Genomic DNA, 21,097 nt, shown 5'->3' on the forward strand with positions numbered 1-21,097 from the left:
CAACCATAGTAGCCAAATTTTGTCACTTGTCACAAAAAAAGTTAGAAGGTAACTCATTAGACATCAGGCAAATGTCCAGTGGGTGTTAGTAAATGTTCGTGAGTGGATTCTTTACCTGCGTGCAGAATAAATGCTGCTGAAGTCTGAACGGTTAATAGGCAGACTCACTATGGCAACCAAAAGTCCTGATGGTTGTTGACATGTCCATTACAGAGGCTAATGCATCCGTCACAAAGCAGCAATCATATTACGATAATGCTTATAAGAAAATTGCAGAAATTTGATGCAGTGTTCTTTTTGTAAATATAAACTCTTACAACCCCAATAACACACCTTATTCTTATGCCATCTTCATATTTATGCTGTTTTCTTCAGTAAATGAATAATAGAACAGACAGTAAAACTTGAAAGAAGTGGATTTACACACCTGGCTATGCCTGAGTGGTTTTATTAATGAAGTGGAAATGAGGATGGAAAATTGCAACTCTAAAAGGAATAAATGATTTTTTTCCTCATGCAAAATGTTTAATTTATGTAGTTATGTAGCTGCCTATGCTTGAAAAAATATATTTTTTAAAATATAATCAAAAAATATGAGATTTTAAATGTTCAAATCTGAAATATTGAATGACGTTAGTGTGATTTGCTTATCAGGTTTGAGTTGATGTGGTTGATTTTTATTTGATATTCTCACGTTTGATTCGATTTTTTAAACCTTTGAATATCTCGCCCGTCAGTTTTCAGCGTTCTCACGATTCATTTGTAGATATTCAGCACATGCACTCTACAGCCCACATTAAACGATGTGAATCCTTCTTTCACCATAACTTTGTGTTTTAAACATCTTTCTGGCAAACAAATGAGGTCTTCGCACAGATTTGATCAAATAAAACGGAACGATTTTAAACACAGCTGCCAAAAGCCTTCAACCTAAACACAAGAATTTGTGACAGAGGAGATGGAAGTCCACTCTCTCCCCTCTGCTGCTGTGTGACTATAAATGATGATAAAACGACGTCATTACAATGGCCGTGTAAAGCTTAATGTTTCAGAAAAGCACTATAAGCCACGGCTAGGGGGAATAATGTACGCTTTGGGATGGATTGATATTCTAGTTGAATATGACAAACGACACTTTAAAGATGGCCCGCCCACACTATTGCACTTTAGCTGAGAGGACGCCGTATTTCATTTCAAGCACGTTCTGTCAAATGTTTGCATTAATAACAATCGAGTCTCATCCGTGACCCCGCAGAGCCACCGGGCGCGGCGGGCGGGAAATGAGAACGCCAACAATAGCACTTAAAAACAGGAGAGAAGCCGTTGCATAATCAGCGTGTGCATGCATGTGCGTTTGGTTGGGGTAAAAAGAAAACCAAAACTGGTGCCCATGCAAGGAGGTGGGTTTGCAATTATCAAGCAGGATAAGAACAAAAGAAATACTCATTTAGGTTACTTTAACTTACTTTGGTCCGATTTCCTACTGTGGGTGATATTTGCATGTGTGTGAGAGAACTGGACCCAAGGAATATCAGGAATGTCCACTCTCTCTCTCTCTCTCGCTTTGGACTGACAGCTTAGCTAATGGCAAACATTCCTTCTTTCTTTATTCCCCACTTCATCAACACCTTCGCCTCATTACTGTGAGTCACGCACTGTAGCCTGCTGAACACACACACGCACACTCCCACACACCTTCACAACATCTCTACCCCTGAATTGCACTGTGATAGAGAGTTCCTCTCCATGTGACAAAACAGCTTGAACCGAGTCGTTTTGAGTCACAGGATCTTGAAACAAAATCAGGAGGAACTTCCTTTGTGTGCTTTGGAAAGCAGAAGGTGGCAGACAACAAATTTCTCCTGACAACGAGCGACTTTGCACTCACAACACCGCCCTCCTTTAAAATCTTGAATCCTAGTTGTGAAAACATTTACACTTTGATTTCTGCTGGTTTCCATCTTCTCCACAATCAACTGAAATTACACCTATTATGATATTAGCAATAGTTACAACTGATGATTTTGCATTTATAAACCATTTTTCTAAACAGAGTTCTGTGTTAAACTGTGCAAATTAGGCAAAAATCAAACTCCACATCAAGCTTCCATATTCAATCGATCAATGCTATCCAACAAACCAGTCTGGTTTCACAGGGAAAAAAGTCAAGTGACTATGACCTCTCAACTTTGGCAGTGATTTGTAATGTGTTCAAATTGTGTGCAGGCACCACAGAAACAAAATTCAATTAGAGCATTTGTTGGGTTGGACACACAAATTGGCTGGTTCATATGAGGTAGCTGCACAAAAGACCGATAAAATTAGCAGTGGAGGGGGTGGAGCTGCTAAAAACAGAGAGTTGCACTCTGGAGACTGGGATGTGTGTCTCCTGTTGGACCACTGTGGCAATCTTGTCAATATTTCAGTGATTATTACAATTATTCAAACGCCTGAACCATTTCGCTCAGCTTAGACACTAAAACTAGCTGATGAAGTTCAGGAAAGAACATTTTGGGGCAGACTTACCTGAGCTGAAACACAACAGTGGTAAAAAGAAAAAACAGCACCATTTTTCTATAGGCCACCTACTGTGATTGTTTGAGTAATTGTGTGTAAAATATGTGATGGTGTTGTCACCTCCACCTGAGGTGGTGACACTTATACTGGTGACAAAGACAGCGGAGGAGAAGCTTTTACCTTTAAGCGGTGACGGCATCTAACCCATTACTCATTTGAACCCATTATGTGCTACCTCCGTTTGGTGCATGTGAAGAGTTTGTGGCAATTTTTACATGTTTCTGTGAGATTAAAGGATTAAAAATACACTGGTTCCTTCAGCACCGATTAATAAATGCTTCACAAAGGTTAATGTCTTTTTTTTCCCCTATCGTGAGCTGTTATTGCTTTTTTTTTTTATACAGAGATCCTGCAGAACCTTTGTTTTGCTACCTGAGTCCCTCTTTCACACGGAAAAATTCAGTTTATACCAGTGTTCTTATTTGAAATGTTCTTAATTCTTATGATGTTGACTATTTAACTAAAAGTAAATAATCTCTCTCAGTGTGAGTTCCAAAAAATAAAATGTGATGTATGTAAGTGCGTCATTTTGAACATTTTGGAGGAGGTGACTCATGCATTATTCCTCCAACTTACTTGCAATCAGTCTGAGGTGTGTGAGCATGTTCAGGGAAAGCTAAATGTGAGACAGAAAGGTACTAAGGCAGCAGATGGTAATTTTAGCAGAGGCAAGTAGGGGCAAAATTAGGCTCCCTATTGTATTTTTATTTCTTTAATGAGATGTATTTCTTGAAAAAAAAAGTTTGTGGAGAAACATACCTGTTAGGAACAGCTAGAAACTGCAAACAAGTGGCACATTAACGAGCAAGTCAAAGGAAGTTTAAGCTTTACACAGAAATCTGCTTATGCGTCTTCTGAATCTGGAGGCAAGAAAAAAAAAAGTACTGGCTGATCTCCTGCTATGTACTAACTCATTAACTCTACTGCAGTTGTACCTTATAGTTATTTATAGGACACTAATTGTCCTTCTTATTATGTCCCATTTAACATTTAATTATGCAAACAGGGAAACCATCAGCTATCATCTGACGTGTTGATAGTTTTGTATGGCAGACTGCATGTATCGCCATGGCTACTCTATAGCCCGCTACCAAGTTATAAATCGTGCGTAAGTCACTAGCCCTGGGTTCTGTCATTAAACAAGTATTGTACAGTTGGTATTTTAAGCTTTTTCTCCAAAAACAGCAACATGCTGCAGCCCTTTGATGCTTTATTATAGCAACATTTAGTATAACCATGTTAATCATGTTGGCTGGTTGGCTTTAAAGTTGTCCAAAAGCTGATTCTTCCTTGTGAGAAAACTTATCTGTTTTTTCTTTGTGCGGCATTAATGAAATAACTCATTCTCCAAACACAACAAATATCTGGTGTCCCTGTTTTTTTTTTCTAGCTTGTTTATTTAGGCACATATCCAACTCTTCGATGGATTTCCATGATGGAGGCAAACATGGCTGCTTGAAGATTTGTAACAAAACAGAAAACCCAGCTGGCTTTCTTTCAAAATGGGCCAGTACCAAATACTTAGCCAAAGTGAACACAAAGGAATTGAATAGCTTGCCACAAAGTGCCTGCGTGGATGTGGCAGAATACTCAGTAGGAAAAAAAAAGAATTCTTGGAGGAGTCATAAGTTTTGAAAAATGTTCATCTGGGGCCTCAGGTGCAGCAGCAAGCCAATGATAATGGGTTGTCTTTTTCTCTGTCAGTATAAAGACAACATTACTCAGCCAAGGAGAACCTACCAGCCACGTTGGCCACATCTGCGGTGCTGACGTTCTGAGCGTTGGGACTCACTTTGAAGGTCACAGCCGGGCCCACCACCCTGTGAAAGACACACATACACACATTTAGAAGCTTTACAAAAGACATCTTCTGAATCTATTTCCCTTGGCGGCTAGGTGTTGTTTTTCAGACACCCGGAGATAAGAAGTTTTGCTCATTAAAGCTCAGCCATACATGCACTTGAGAAAAAAAAATGCTTCAACCTGTGGCGATCCTTTAGGCTGCTGCAATCCCCATCACCACAGCGAGATAACCTCTTGAATCTCAATGTAATGCGCCCACCGGCATTTAAGCACGCAAGGAAATGAAGAAAGGAGAATCAGGATACTCTGATACGTGATTCTCAGAAGAGCAAACACATTTCCAGCTGCCTGGTTTATAATACATTTACATTTTGATTCAATATATGGTGACTGCGATGCACTATGCCATGATAGATGTAAATTCAGGGGGACAGGAGCTCAGAGGTAAAAACAAAGGCAAGAATATGAGCAGAAAAAGAAGCAAAAGACATATGTAGTCCTTTTTAGGGTGCTTTGGAAAGAGCTTTTTTTACCCTGTTCATCCAACATTTATTCCAATAAAGCAGCTTGAATTGAAACACTGAGGGAGAGACGCAGAGAAGCTGGGTGGTCAGAGGCAAAGCGGAGTCTCCCAATGTGATTAACCTTTTGTTTTTCCTGCTGTAATTCAGACTAAAGGCCCAGCAGGAAGATATATTACGAAGTCCCCCTCCAGGATGTATTGTGCGCCGCTAAAGGAAGTAACTGCTGCTGTAACAACACTGTTATAAAATATGGTGACATCATTAATGGAGCAGGTCCTATCCTAATGCTGCCGGCAAAAAAAAGTGTTCAAAGTGGTTTCACATTGATGGATTTAAATTGTTTTCATTGCTGCTTTTGAGTGCATTTTGCAGACTGTGGGGTCGGCCTCTTCTATTATAATAATTAAACTAAAAGGATCAGCAAAATAATTAAGAGAAATGTGCAAAATAAAAGCAGATTCACCTTTTGTACAGAAGCCCACCGCATATAATGTGTCTTGACTCTGTACACCTTTGTGCTTTGCACTTGTGTACAAAATGCACTGCATGCATAGACCTATTGAACCAATGTTCACATGCATTTACAAGCGAAATCAATGTAAAAATATAAGCTTTGTCTCCAAAAGAGTACATTCTAACACAATTTATGCTGTTCAATTCTCTAACCGTCCATCAGCACAGCAAAGCTTTGTAATCGCACTAATTTAGCCACAGTCTCTACACTCTAAAAACCTCAAAGTGTTTACTTTTCAAACCTTTGTAAAAGTTGGATGACCAGCCTTCATTTAACATTATCATGAAGTATTTAAAACTGTTATTGTGGGATTTTAATTGGGTTTCTTGAGCCCAGAGGCCAGAATATCAAAGAAAAACATGAAAAGCCCAGACTCATATTCACCTGTTGTTTTACATGCAACAGTAATTCTACATTATTTTAACATTTAAGGTGCAACGGCAACTAATTAGATGAAGTCGAATTAGTAATCCACGCATGTGAAAGAAGTGTTCAATAAAAGACGTAAATTTACCTTTACTTTTCTGTGTTTTCACCACGTTACACATACGTATACTTTCATGTTAACTTAGCAGCCACAGACACAAACTATCACAAAACGAGTCAGTCTGTCCCAGGAACACCACACAACACAGCAGCTCATTTTTCTGACCATTATTTCTCCTCCGAGGTACGAGGCCGATATATTTGTCACATCTATGAAGTGATTCATCAGCCGGCACAGGCACACTCTCCGTGTGTGATGAAGAGGTAAAATCGCTCATGTTGAGTTGATCACATATCCATCTGTCGGCCTCTGCTACCCAGGGCAGCGCCAGCACAAAGACACCACATCGACTTTGAACCTTGTAAATAACCTTGTCACTCACTGGGCAAAAGAAGCTCACAGGAGGTGATTTTACATCTTCTATTGCTTCAATTTATCATTTTTCAAAAAAAACATGTTCGATGGTTTAAAATGTTAGAACAACATGTATTAACGCAGCTTTTGACACATTGTTTCTGATGATCGCAATGCTAAAAGCTTTTGGCCTTACAGCTCGTCTCTCAATCTGTAGAGCAACACACTTTAATATAAACTTGAATCTAACAAGCATCCAGCAGCAGAGTACTGATAACTAATTGCAAAGGCGGAGGGAAGGGGGCGGGGGTGGAGGCACTGCAGACATATCTGGTGTGCTAAACTGAAATCAAACACCCCCCCAGCTGAACAAAAGAGTGACAGGGACCCTGACTCTATGACTGACAACTGAAGCAAACCCTGTCACACTGTAAGTGCTAAAACATCATTTTAGTCTTTGACTGAAGGAATAAAAACACCTGAACGCGCCTGAAGACTGAGCCTTAAGAAAATATGTACCTCACTGAAGAGAAACGTAACAAAGTGAGCCTGAAAAGCTAAAATCATTTTTACAAGGTTGGCAAATCTTGAAATAAATCAACAACAGAACAGTATAAAAACAAACAAATGTAGTGATTAAGAAAAAGGCCCTAAAATACAATTTTACTGACATATTAGAAGTTAAACTATTCTGTGTGATACATTAGAGCAGTATAATGAGAATATCCAGAAAACGTAAAAGCTTACACAGTACTTTACACACTGAAAGACTTTAATGCTCTAGATAACATTTAAAGCCTTCATATCATTCAGATGATAACAACAAACAGCACTATATATTTAAATTATGTGACTATAAAAACTAGAAATAGCCAACAACAACAACAACAACTAGAAACTCTAAAAATAAAGTGCAATAGAAATATTTGTTGCTGTAAAAAGAAAGAAGTGCATTTCTGTTTAAAAAATAAAACCCTTATTGTGCAGGATATGATACTTTTCTGCAGAGAAGTAAACACACGTTATAGTCAGCTGTTTAAAATCTAAGAGTTATGAGCAGTCGCATTTGTCAGGATTCAGTTCAAAGAGGGAACCTAAATGCAGACCAGGGACTACAAGATAATAATAATAATTGAAAAGAAACTAGCTAAGCACAAGAACACAGAGAACTTGAAAGGAACTACAGCAGGTGACCTGACATAACACAGAGAGAATCAGGACTATTTTACATTACTACACAACTATGACTACAACTATTAAGGCGAAAACCACTATACGAGAAAACACAAAGAACTAAAATCATCCGCCGGAAAAATATGAAGGAAAAGAAACTCAGACCTACAAATGTGTGGACCACGTGCCTAAAAACACTTTGGAAATAGAGCTGGTGTTAACTTGTTGTTTTTACTGTCCGTTTAGCCAGAACGCACAAATTTACAATCATGATCAGATGTGTCAGAGTCAAGTCAAACTATATAAACAGCTCCAGTTTCACCATCAAGAGTAATGACATTAATATAATGACTTTTTTTAAAGACAGGAAAGAAAAATAATTGCATACAGACCATAATACACACTGAAATGTATATGCATATCGAACACGAAGTGATAACGAGTTGGATTATTATAGCACAGAAAAAGGACTGTGGAAGGACTCTGCAGGACAGAAACTGCAGATTAAAGTTTATATGGTGTGCGAGTTTTCTGTCAAGTGCCCAAGGGGTAAATAAGATAGAGGTATTTCATTTGAACCTTAATGTTCACAGTTGGAGGAAAAGAAAGTGTCGGCTTTTGAGTGCATTCACTATTATTTGAGTTATTATTTCACTTTGCTTGCTTTGAGGGAGAAACATCCTTTGTGATTTTGTTGATTTGTGCCAAACGCCGTGACAGTTCTTAGAAAGGTATGATATAAAATATGATATAAAACACTAAGTGTTCACACCTATGGCCTCAGTTTGTATTCAGTCTGTCATCATCACCCTCCTCACATCCAGACAGTTCAGGCCCACTCTCTCCTCCTAGTGGCAGCTCTTAGATATGGACCTTCAGCTCAGACACAGACATTACATCACCCAGGCCCTCATGTTTCAATAAAATAAATAAATTATTCTTTTTTTTAAAAAAAAAACCTCTAGTCTACACTCACTGATGGTTACACAAGAGCCATCATTATTCGGCAGCCAGCTACAGTCAAAGGCTCTGAGAAGCCACCCACATCAGCACTTCCCTCCTGCTCACCGCGTTGCCCTCAACCACTACCAGGCCACCGTGGCAGCTAAAAACATTTCCAAGGCCGTTTTGCTGAAAGTGCTCACCGTCAGTATTACCTAATCAGTATTGAATTGTTCCAAATGAAATGTAAGGGTGTGAGTCACTCTCCAGGTTTGTTTTGTGTCCTGGCACAGTGTGTAGGCTCACTTTTATGATTCATACGTTGCCAGTGTTGGAAGTTTTGCTGGAGGCTCGTCGAACCGCTGCTGATCTCTGGCTGCGGCCCCGAGAGGAAATTGTTAGAAAAGGGAAGTTTTGTTGTCTTCTCAGTGGCTGAGGTTTCACAGGTCGATGACTACTTTGTTCAGAGATACTTTTGTTGTTTTAATATACGAATCCAATTTCAAAAAAGTCTGGACACTATATACATAGATAAAAAGAGAATGCAATCATTTGCAAATCTCACAAACCCACATTTGATCCACAGCAGAACGCAGGAAACGTGCAAATGTTTAAGCTGAGAAAATTCACAACTTTAAGAAAAACTCTTTTTGAATTCATGTCCACAAAGTCAGGGCAGGGACATGTTTACAGCTGTGTTGCATCCGCCCATCTGGGAGCTGAGGAGACCAGCTGCTGGACCTGTGGTTGAGCCCAGTTCTACACCTGGACTAGTCTCCTTCAAAGTCGTGCTGTTGTATTAGCTGCATTATGTGGTTTACCATTGTCGTGCTAAAATATGTAAGGCTTTGCCTGAAAAAAGCCATCATCTAGATGGGACTATATATTGATCTAAAATCTCCATATATCTTTTCAAATGATCTTTCATTGAAATTGCCTTTCCATATGTAAGGTGCCAATTCCATAGTTGCTGATGATCCCACAGTCTATCAGAGATGCAGGCTTTCTAATTGAGGGGTGATAACAAACCAGATGGTGCCTCTCCTCTTTAGTCCTGAGGATGGTGCCTTCCATGCTTTGAAAAAGACCTTTACATTATGATTCATGTGTCCACAGAACAGTGATTTCTGAGTCTGTGCAATGAGTTTTATTAAAGAATCATCCCCGTCTTTAATGCAGTCCTATCCAACGGTCCAAAGAGTGGCATGGCTCCAATATTGATATTTGGCTCTCTGCTTTGTGCACAGATTTCACCAAGATTCTGTGAATATTTAGATTATGTACCGTAAGATGATAAAATATTTAAAATCTTAACAATTTTATGTTGAGGAACATTATTCTGAAAATTATTTTGAAAATATGTAGACATTTTTGTCAGATTACAGATACTCTGCCCTCCTTTACTTCAGAGGAACTCTGCCTCTCTAAGATGTTCCTTTTCAATTCAATTTTATTTATACAGCTCCAAATCACAACAACAGGCACCCCATATTGTAAGGTAGACCCTACAATAATGCATACATAGAAAAACCCAACAATCATATGACCCCCTATGAGCAAGCACTTTGGCGACAGTGGGAAGGAAAAACTCCCTTTTAACAGGAAGAAACCTTCGGCAGAACCAGGCTCAGGGAGGGGCGGGGCCATCTGTCGTGACCGGTTGGGGAGAGAGAAGGAAGACAGGATAAAATGTTATACCCAATCATACAGACCTATTTCGAATTAACCTAATTAGTTGGAACATTTTCCTTTAGCTGTTTCTTTTAAGTACCACTTACTTTTCAAGCCTTTTGTTGCCTCTGTACCAACTTTTTGAAATGTGTTGCTGCTGTCAAATTTAAAAGGAGCAAATGTTTTCCAGCCTTTTCTGGAATTGGGGTTGTACTAATCTGCTGATGCTGTGTCTGCAGTGTCCCTGCATGGTAAATGGATGAAGTTTGCGCAGTGGATAGAGGTTAGGCGTATGAGGGGCAGATAAAGGACTCTGCAATGGCTTCATGCATTACTTTCATTTAAAAATAAAGGTAGCTAGTGGAACTAAACATTTAAAACCAGCTTCTAATAGCAACTATATTTTTTCTGACAAAAAAAACAAAAAACCCCAAAAACAAACCCACACCCCCTTCCCCGACAACCCAGATAAGGATAAGCGGAAGAGAATAGATGGATGGGAAGTTTTCTACATTTTTTTAAAGGTATGTGCTCCTATCATAGTACAATATAGCTGACTGACATTTATTGTGTCATGTCAATAAAGATGATATATGTGAAGAGTTAAACAAAAAAATAATTTTTACTAAAACACTGCTCTGGTCGTGACTTGTAATTCACTTTTTGTGAGACAAAGCTACTTTGTTGCAAAGAAACAGTTAAGGATTTTTTGCACTTGAACACTCTTCATCTAATATAAACCAAGAAGGATCAGAAGTATTTAAAAGCCAGAAGTAGTATTATTTTTAAATAAAGATGGCTCAATAAAGCAGCTGGACATTTTCACAGGTTATAAATTTATATATCACTTAAAAGTTTGTACTGCTTTAAAAAAAAGAATTTTTTTTCAAGGTTTTTTAGTTTAAGGAAACTGACCTAATAGGTGCAGGTTCAGCTAGGCCACTGCTATATGCCATGCTTGACAGGATATATAATCTTACAGTTCCTGCTGATACAGATAAAGAAAAAAAATCCTCCCAAGGCTATATGAGTTTTCTGAGAGAACCACAGAGCCTCGCTGTCCTTCAAACTGATAAAAGCAAATCAGATAATCTATGAAAACCATAATAATACAGCATGTTCTCTCTATCACACTACTGTAACGAGACATTAAGGCAAATAAGAAAACGCTACAAGTTTATCATTTATACCGACAGTCTACACAGACAAATACTACAACTGCTATCTCAAATACTTTTTTAGCTCAAAGCAAAATAGGGAACTCCGCTACTAGAGGGATATTATATCAAGTGTTTCTAATGCAATAGCACATCTTATTTCATCTTGTTTTATGACCAAGTTTACCTAAATATAGTAAATAAAGTTGTTTAAATACCACAAAACTTTATAAGGTAAAACGTATTTAAGGGTAAATTTAAAAGCAGGTATAATTCACTCGTATTAGCATTTGATGGAAAAACGGTCCCATAAAAGGTGTTCGGATGACTTACAAAGACTGCATACAGAATAAGATGAGATTTCTATCATTAAATGTCAGCAATGGGAAGTATGATTGGATACCAGTAAATGGATATTTTTAAAATATCTACAACCACCAGTTTTTAGTGTGGTTGAGGAGTATGGTGTTGAAAACCACAGGCAGGCTGAGAAATTAGTGTCAGTCTGAGGCCTGTGTTCCTGAGCTTATTTATTCCATTTAAGGTGACTGCTGTTGCCACAGTGGCGAGGAGCCGGGCAGCCTTGGAAAATAAGCGTGCGTCTGACAAATTGTCGAGGCGGCTCCCCCTGCTGGGCTTTCACTGCGCTCACAACAAAAGAGACCCCTGGATTTCTCTCCCTCTCTCCCTGCCTCTCTTGCTCTCTCTCTGTATCTATATCTCTCTCTGTCGCTCTCTCGTTTTCTCTGCCTCCTATCCATCACTCTCCCCACTGTATAGCTCCCTTCTTTCATTCCCAGAATAGGAGAACAAAGACAAAAGGTGCATTAGAACAGGGGAACAGTACGGGCCACCCAGGGACTCAATGCAGCAGCCGAGCAGCACGGCAAGGTGCCAAGCAACGACGGGGGCCAAGCGGAGGGGGTGGAGAGAAAGAGTGTGTGTGTGTGAAGGTATGCGTGTGTGTGAATCATGCGACCCCAAGCCACCCAATCCCCACCTGTCCACACACACTCACAAATAGAAGACTGTAGACATGGATTCCTACTCTTTCTCTGCTTCCCTTCAACCCAGACCGAGTTCAATTCAATTTAGATGTTGCTTTATCAACAGTGAACGGAGTTACACTGTACAATGCAAGTATAAAAATCAATGCTTTGCTAGTATTTCTATCCATTTACAGTGTCAAAATTTCATATCACCTCTTAGAAGACAAACACCAGCCAACACGAACTGAAAAACCAACACCAAATAAGTATGCTGTACTAACAAGATAACAAATAATCCAGACTAATTCTACAAAGCACCAAATAAACTGTGAATTAGCATCCTCGCACTAAACTTCAAAGGAAAATGCATTTTAAGAAAACTTTGAAAGCTCCGGAAACAAAACAACAGTTTTATTTTTTTCCACCTGTTCAGCTGAGTGTTACATTATATTGTGCCCATCGTGCACCACACTCAAAGTGAACAACTGAGGCTAGAAGTATACTTCATTCTACCATTTTTACAACACAGACTGAGAATTCATATACAGGTGTTTACTCACTATCTCGTTTTTAAAATAACAAAGGGAATAGATTATTGATTGATTGATGTTTTTTGACTTTGGTCAACTTCACTTTAAGGATTTGATATCTGAAATAAACAGTTGACAATTTTACATTTGGACTAGTACAACTATCACCAATATACTGTAAAAAACTACAGAGACCAGAGTTTAGGTAAACTCAATGCATTAGATTTTGTTAATTAATGTTATTTGAGGCCTAAAGGCAATTTAGTAAATCCACAAAAAAATACTGAAAAGACTGAAAGAATTTTGATGCCTGCTATGCATTATAACACAGCACATATGGAAATAATCAGGCAGATATCTGACAGATAATTTCAGAACAGCCACTGCAAAAGATCAATCTCCATTTGCTGAATATGCCCTTGAATGAAGTCGTGGTTCAATACAGAAGATCTGTTTGCTCAGTTGCATCTTTATTCGTCTGCAGGACGTGTGAATATTTGCTATTCCAAGTGTTCGATTTTCTTCATCACTTCTATTTTCCAATGCTGTCAGGATCCCTACACTGACGTCACGTCCCAGTTGTCTTATGAGCTTTCTGCCTGCCAATCGGTCCTCGAGCCAATCGGTCTGTGGACAGGGACCAGGCTGTATTTGTTATCAACGTGCAATCTGCCGCTATATTTACACGAGACTGAAGAGCACTGAACATTCAGTAAAGAGATGGATGTTGTTGTTGTGGTTTATTTCAGTGTCGACTGACTCATGTAGGGCTGTGGAATGGCAGTTCAGTACAGCAAAAAAACATAACCTGGGGGAATCCTGCCCATTATCCTAACTTCATCTAGTACAATATTCCATGAAGATGTCTCATCTCTTTGGTTACCTCAGGAAATGGTGCCAGAGGCATGCTTTTTCCTTATTGGTTCAAATTTCTGTAAAAAGTAAGTGAACCCTGAGTTGGGTTAGTTTGTGTAATAAATAGCCTTCGGAAGATGCTGGCCTCCAGGTTTTTAGCAATATCTCAATGTTCTCAGATCTCAGCAATTAAGGGAATGGTCAGGAGATCAAAGTCTTTAATTAACCTTGCAATTCACCTATTTTCACATTTCAATGATCAATCTCAGGCTGTAAAATCCTATTTAACTGTGACCAGACACATGTTTATTCACAGATAAAATACAGCAAACGCCGTCTGTAGGCTGAATATAATCCCCAACAGTGTGTTCATATCCAAACCCCCACAGTAGCAATTGTTTTGCTGTTGCAGCTCACAGCATTGAGAATTCAATTGATACTCCATGCAAAGTCACCTGTGGAGGGGAAAGACTGAAAGGGAGAGAGAAAGCGAGGAGGTGCTGAGGGGGCACAAAGTTACTTACAGAAATATAGAAAGGACATACAGACTGAGACAAACGAAGAAAGCAGAAACCCGAAGGAGGGAAGACGAAATAGGAATAGATAGAGGCAAAGATGGAGAAATGAATAACAGAATGATCGAAAAACAGAAAGACACGAGGAGAGAAAGAGAGAGTTCAGGCAGAGTTCATTCTCATTAATAAATGATTGTAGTCAACGGCTGCTCGTCTCTAACACGTCAATAACGTCGACCAACAACGCTCATTGCTTTCTTACCCCCTCAGAGCAGGAAAAAATGTTGACAGAATGAAAATAAGGCGACGTCCTTGGGTTTCTAGTCTGTAAGGGCACTGTTTTCCCTTCCTTTTTTTTCCACTTGTGATTTTAATGCCTTCTGCCACTCTGCTTTGATCCCACCAGTTTGCCCTCTCTGATCCGTCATGCTGGAGGGTAACTGTGGAGCAGCCGACGCTGCTCATCTTCTACTGGGAATATTTGAAGAGTTTTAGTATGTGATGCTCGCCCTTTGAGAAAATTGCTGCCCACTCGAGCCTACAGGTACGAAATGGTTGTTGTTGAGACGCTAAAGCAGACTATGGATGTTGTGAGTCATCTACAGATCTTTGCTCATACAGTCTCTGGTTTGTTAGAAGGTTGAAGTGTTGCTGAACTGAAAAATACTGAAGTGTTTTCTTGATGTTGTTCTCATTTCTATTCAGCGGTTTGGCTGCCTGACAGCTGGTAGGACTACATGTCCAGAGGCGCCGCTACATTACAGGGCAACGAGAGCTTTAAACGACATCGTAAGCATTTAAATGTTTTTATTTTTAGCTTCTAGAACAGAACACATGGCTGAAGCTTTGAATTGTGGGTGTGTGCACTTGGACTGTGAGGACATAAATTCGTTAACAAAGACACTGTGAAGAACTGGTTTAAAGATAAGCGAAATGAAGAGTTGGGCAGGTAGTGGGGATAGTTATGAGTTTGAGTCATAGACGATTTCTGAGTAAGGGGGTGAATGAGGACCTGGTTTTAAGTTGTATTAATCATTGTATTAAACTGTAAAAGAGCTAAACCATTGCCTGTAAATGAGTCAAATGACCTCTAAGGGACACAGTGGTTAGTGATGGAAAAAAAATAGAACAACAATGTCTTCCCAGCTAGGATTCGTACTGCTCAGATTAATCCAATATTCACTTGTCTTCTAGAGTAGTTTAATGATAAGTAATGTATGACAGAATCATCTGTCTCTCGAGCTAACACACATTGCTCCATTTTTACCGGTTGGGAGGCTGGCTGTGTCTGGACATAAAGGCCATAAAAGTAAGAATCAAGATTTTAAACTGATACCTACACTTGATTAGAAGCCAGTGTAGATGCTTTAACAATGGTAAGACATGACAGAATTCATAAGAACCTTTGCAAGAGAATTTTGGACAGACTGGAGGAGATTATTAGATGCTTTAGACGAGGAGTGTCCAACTCCAGGGCTCGAGGGCCGGTGTCCTGCAGGTTTTAGATGTGTCCCTGGTCCAACACAGCTGATTTAAATGGCTAAATTACCTCCTCGTGTATTGAAGTTCTCCAGAGGCCTGGTAATGAACTAATCATTTGATTCAGGTGTGTTGACTCAGGGTGATATCTAAAACCTGCAGGACACCGGCCCTCGAGGCCTGGAGTTGGACACCCCTGCTTTAGACAGAGCATTACTACAATCTAAGTGGAAGGGGATGAAGGCATGAACGAGCATCTCCAGTTCAGTTTTTGAGACAGCAGTCCTAAGTTTAGCACCATTTCTTAAATGGAAAAGCAAGAGCAGGTCAGAGACTTGATATGAGCATCAAAAGTCAAAGATGGAAGCTAACCCAAGATTCTCCGCGTTAGCATCTACAGTGAATGACAAAAAACCTGGACGCTGTCCAATTTGAATAATCCTTATCGGAGAAAAAAAATAATTAAATTAGAGACTCTGTCTTGTTTTCATTAAACTGGAAAAAGTTATTTGCTAGCCAACTATTAGTTGCATTAAACCAATCAGTTAAAACAGATAATTCATAAGGTTTAACTGAGAGATACAGTTGAGCATCATCAGCATACAGATTACTGGAAATGGTTTTGAAACTACTAATAATGTGATCTAATGGCAGAATATACAATGGAAATAAAAAGGGGCTTAAATCAGATCTTTGAGGTGCAGCTCATGATAAATCTGAGCACTGAGACTTAAAGTGTTTTATGAAGAAGAAAAGAAGTGAACAAATCCCCGACATGGCTGGATATCCTTACCATGTGGTTCAACAAGTGGATTAAGATTTGATGATCAAGTTGCAAGAACTTTGTGGTCAATTCGTGGTATTCTCTTGCTCCGTTTTTAAAGATATGATCAACACATTATTTAAACCAGTGAATCAGGCTGGAAAATATTTACTCCACACATTTGCAGTGATTAGATGTGTAGCTTTAGGTTGTTTTTGGATCACTGAATGACAGGCTTTATTTGAATAAGAAAGTGTTCAACTTCTATTTCAGGGATTTTGCTTGCATGCAGGAGACTTGTCACCTCCAGTGTTCTAGCTCTGTTGTAAACAGACTTTCTTTATTGGCATCGGAACTGGAACAGGTGTGACTTGATCATTTCTCAATAGGAGCGGATTATTTAGAGCCTCAAATGCAGTAAACGTGCCAGTTTGTGGTTCTTTTTATATTCCTTTGATGCAGTGTGAAAATGAAATGTTTAAGCTTTGAGAAAAAAAACATCACATTAGGTTAGACTGTGATTTTCACCCCAGACTCCAGTAAGAAAAAGCAGCATTAACACAGTGAGTGCACTGAGTTTTCATATTGGGGTGTGACCAGAAGGTTTAAAAAAAAGAGCTGTACGTACGAGAGCTCAGCGAAATCAGACATCTGGATTTTCGCCATTCTAGCCAGGATCTCCATCAGGTGGAGGCCTTCGTCTGTCTGGAGCCCACTGGTGATGATGATGTTGAAGAAGAAGAGTGCAGGGCAGGAAGAGAAGAAGGGATCAGAAATTAAAAGTTAAACATACAACAGGTGCAAATTTACTGTGCAAGTTTTTATACAACAGGCTTTAAACAAGTTATTTTTCCTTGTAGTGATCTATCAGGTAATTTTAAAGGTTTTCCTTATTTTCTTTAGATTGCTCTTCACTGGCGATATTCCTAATATGGTTATTTTAGACAAACAGCTGTGGCTTTTAGCACATAGGCCCCACCCATCTACCATCAAAACCATCTTTTTGCAAGGAGGAGCCAATCAGAAGAAAGGTGTAAACAGGTGAGTGGTTGCTGGAGATCGCTGGCTGTCTTTAGGTGAAATTGATCCAAAAGGTTGTGGTGCACAAAACAACGTCTTTGTGATTGCTTTGATTAGCATCTAATTGCCTCAGCTGGCCGTACCGTGAAAGGAAGACACCAACTTATCTGCAAACATGAACAGTGAACAGTCTCCATTTCCAGTTTATGTCCCTTTTTCTCAGTTTCACTACCGCTCGCTAAGCAGAGCAAGTGCTACAGACAAGTCGGGATCTTCCATGCAAACTACAGGTAATCTGTGACCAAAGGAAAGTTTTCCAGCACGACACCATATAAATCTTCACAACCAATTTCACCTAGCGACTGCCAGCAACCCCTACACAACCTGTCATGGGGTTACTGACTATTCTCTAGGCCTATGTCACTGGTGCTTCAGCAATTGATTTCACAGTAACTGCAAGCAGCCTCCAGCAAATCACATTTTTCTTCAGCACGCTCCGGTTGCCAGTGGGTCACTGACTGACCCCTCGGCCCAGGTTAGTGGGGTCTTAGAAAAAGTGAACTTAGGGGCTGAAGAGTACTCTGAAGCATCAATCGTGCAAAGCTATCAGAATCTGCCAAGGTAAGGCTTGAATTAGTTTATGTAGAAATGAGAGAAAATTAAAAGTAAATTATTTGAAGATAAAGTGTTTTAAATAGACAAATGTTTAATTTCAATCCTGACATTATTTCTGATGTCAAATAAATGGCAGAGAACTTGAGCTTGCAGATGAAGAGCAAAGTGTTAAATCTGATCTAAACTACCATCTATAAGACAAACTGGACATGGTGAAGGTCTCCAGACATATCACTGTATCATTAAACCCACTAGCTGAAGTACTGAACCAGAAAACACAGACATATAAAAGCGGTTTTCCACAAAGCTCCCAGGTGAGTTCAGATAAGTGTGAGATAGAGAGCTGGGAAGTGCCGTTTGCCGGCGAGGTGAACGCTGAAGAGGTGACAAAGGTCACAGGCAGAAAGCTTGTTATCATCACTGCCCGCTCCATCATTTTATGCTTTACAGCAAGTTCTAGCACATAAAATTACTTTGGCAGTATTCAACAATAAAAACGACCTCTGTTTTGTTCACAGCTGCGGATTACCTCGATCTAAAAGAAGAGGAAAACACTTCATCCTGAACCCTGATCTGCTGTTCTGGCACATATGCATATTTTTGGATAGATAGCCAAATTAATGGCACTGGCTCATACTATTTGACACATACTCTATTGCAATAGATTTACTGTAAGTACTGTCTATACATCTACAATTACCACTAACTTAACTACTTTAAATCAAGTACAGTTGATGTAATCCTCCCAACACAAATTTCTTTACTGGATATTTTCAAAAGCAAACTTTTCTTTTCTTTATTTTTAAAGTAACTTAAGAAGGAAACGTCTATGCTTCTATAAATGAGAATGCCATCTGTGCAGCCTTATGTGTCTGACATTACAAATTAATAGTGTGAAAACTTCTTAGACATGTTATGATATATATGTTTTGATATATCAGAATGAGGACCCAGATGCAGACATGGGTGAGTGAAGGAACAAATGTTGAATCCAAAACTTATTTGTAAACAAACAAAAGGTGACTAAAGACCCCGGGAATAAACAAAAGCTAATTCAATAAAATTGTAAAACTAAAGCTAAGATTTTACTGATTAAGGAACACAAGGGTATTAAGTGAGGCAAAAAGGCTATAGGCTAAAGAACACAGGGAACTAATGTGACACAGGTGAAGCCGTTAAAGGCAGGTAAAGGCAAATTTTTAAGGAGGAAAAAAGCCAGAAGGAAACCAACAAGGAAAAGAAATTACCAAAATAAAATATGATGTAACTAGAAAAGGCGAAGCACACAGACACAAAAGGACAAAGTTAAAGAAACAATGCTATGACAACAGAAATGCCAGTCCAAAAAGCATGTAATGTCGGTTATGTCACGGTCAGCAGGGAGCTCACTGTGTTTTGAGTGAATAGTGGGACCCAAATGCAGACACAGTAGGAGACGGAACTGAGTTTAAACGAAAGGGGAGCCGTTTATTTGGCTGATAAAATGTGAACACAAAAACAAAGCAAGAGTGAACATAGCAAAACCTAACTTGACACCTAAACTGAGAAATAACTAAATAACTATGAAAACTGTGACAAGAGACTTGGAACTGAACAGGTACATGCGACTATGGAACTGAAATAAACCGAACATGAACACGAACCTGTTCAGTAAGAAGAACTCTCAGACGTGACGTGAAACCAAACAGACAACCTGGCAAAGACTGAATGAACACACACAGACTAAATACACACAGAGGGTGATCGGGGGAAGTGGAAACACATGGGAAAACCAGCTGACTCGAATCACATCGTGACACCACAGGGAAAAGTAACACTAAGCACAATGAACAGAGAAACAAGACTTTCAAAATAAAACAGGAATATAACGCAGACATGACTTATGACAGGTTAAGACACACGAAAACATCAATTTGGCTTTAAGTAACCTTTTCTTTAATACATAGTTTTTCTTTTGATGATAACGTAGTAAAATTTAGACGGGGAAACTCACTCACATTTCACCAAACTGTGAGAAAAATGGCAGCGAAATAAGGGAATAACAAATTAAGCAGTCAGTTACAACAGCCTCTGTGCATGCTTAGGGCCAGTGGGACGGGGAGAGGTTGTGTGTGGCGTGTGTTTGCATCTGTGAGCCTAGAGACCATGATTAAAGCTCAATATCCCAACTCCAAGCTAATTGCTTCCTGTCTGCTGTGGACTCATCTGACCCCCTCTAAGTCTCCTCTGCGGAATTCAAACAAGGAAAGCAGACACTTCCAGACATCTGCAGGATATCTGCACGTTTCTGGAAACACAGCATTGTCTTTGGATGAGTCATACAGATGAAGCTGAGGGGAAAGAGTTTTGCTGCAAAAAGGGTTTTGTTGCAAACTGTGAAAATCACTCAATTTTTTAAATGCACTTAATTATGAAAATTATCCGTCGTCTCCGTCCTTGCATCTTGAACTTTGATGTCCAACACTTGCTGGATTTCAACCAAAAAATGTTTTCTTCTCTTTCAGCATTTTAGTTTACTCCATGTTAAAATCTTTACTCTAGATATATTCCTAGCCTTATGATTTCACATGCACTGGACATTTGACCAAATAAACAATCATTTATGATCAAATATGACTGTTAGCTTCAGAGTCAAATCCAAATAGAAAGAAATGAATAGGCAGCTGTTTACAGAATTTAACATCTTAGGGATCTTGAGTTTAACTGTTTTCTCTGACTATAAGAGAAAATGACTGAATGTGGCTGAATCACAGTTAATAAAAATGAGACTTGCTATGTATGAAAATGTACTGACAGCCAGTGATTTGTCTCCCCTCTCAGCCTGGAGAGCAGACAGCAGCTTCAACAGCCCACAGCCTGAGTCAGTCTTCACTGTGCAGAGCAGCTGCTTCAGATCTGACATCAGCGATCGCTCTGCCTGCAGATCCCGAGTGTTGATAGCTACAATGGAGACCTCACAGCAGCTTTTACATTAGCTCTGCAGCATGCAGGGTGTTGGGTTATGATCCCACTCAGATACGACAGCCTGCCTCGGCAGGATTTCTTCTCACAGAGAGACGCTTTGATTATTTTTATTCTATATTTCCTTCCATCTCACTCTTACACAATTTCAGGGAAAATGAAAACTGA

General features: G+C 39.4%; 1 protein-coding gene across 2 annotated transcripts in view; it reads right to left on the reverse strand.

Annotated features, from left to right (window-relative positions):
• LOC100697792 (receptor-type tyrosine-protein phosphatase N2) overlaps positions 1-21,097 on the reverse strand; it is a 208,867-nt gene that overhangs the window by 131,382 nt on the left and 56,388 nt on the right. For both annotated transcript variants that reach the window (XM_005476816.4, XM_013272749.3), the window contains exons 10-11: positions 16,962-17,048; positions 4,318-4,397 (exon numbers count right to left, since the gene is read on the reverse strand). In XM_005476816.4, the coding sequence (XP_005476873.1) occupies positions 4,318-4,397; positions 16,962-17,048 (167 nt within the window). The remainder of the gene's footprint in view (positions 1-4,317; positions 4,398-16,961; positions 17,049-21,097) is intronic.

Source organism: Oreochromis niloticus, linkage group LG18 (assembly GCF_001858045.2).
Source record: "Oreochromis niloticus isolate F11D_XX linkage group LG18, O_niloticus_UMD_NMBU, whole genome shotgun sequence".
In the NCBI taxonomy this organism is placed as follows: Eukaryota; Metazoa; Chordata; class Actinopteri; order Cichliformes; family Cichlidae; genus Oreochromis; species Oreochromis niloticus.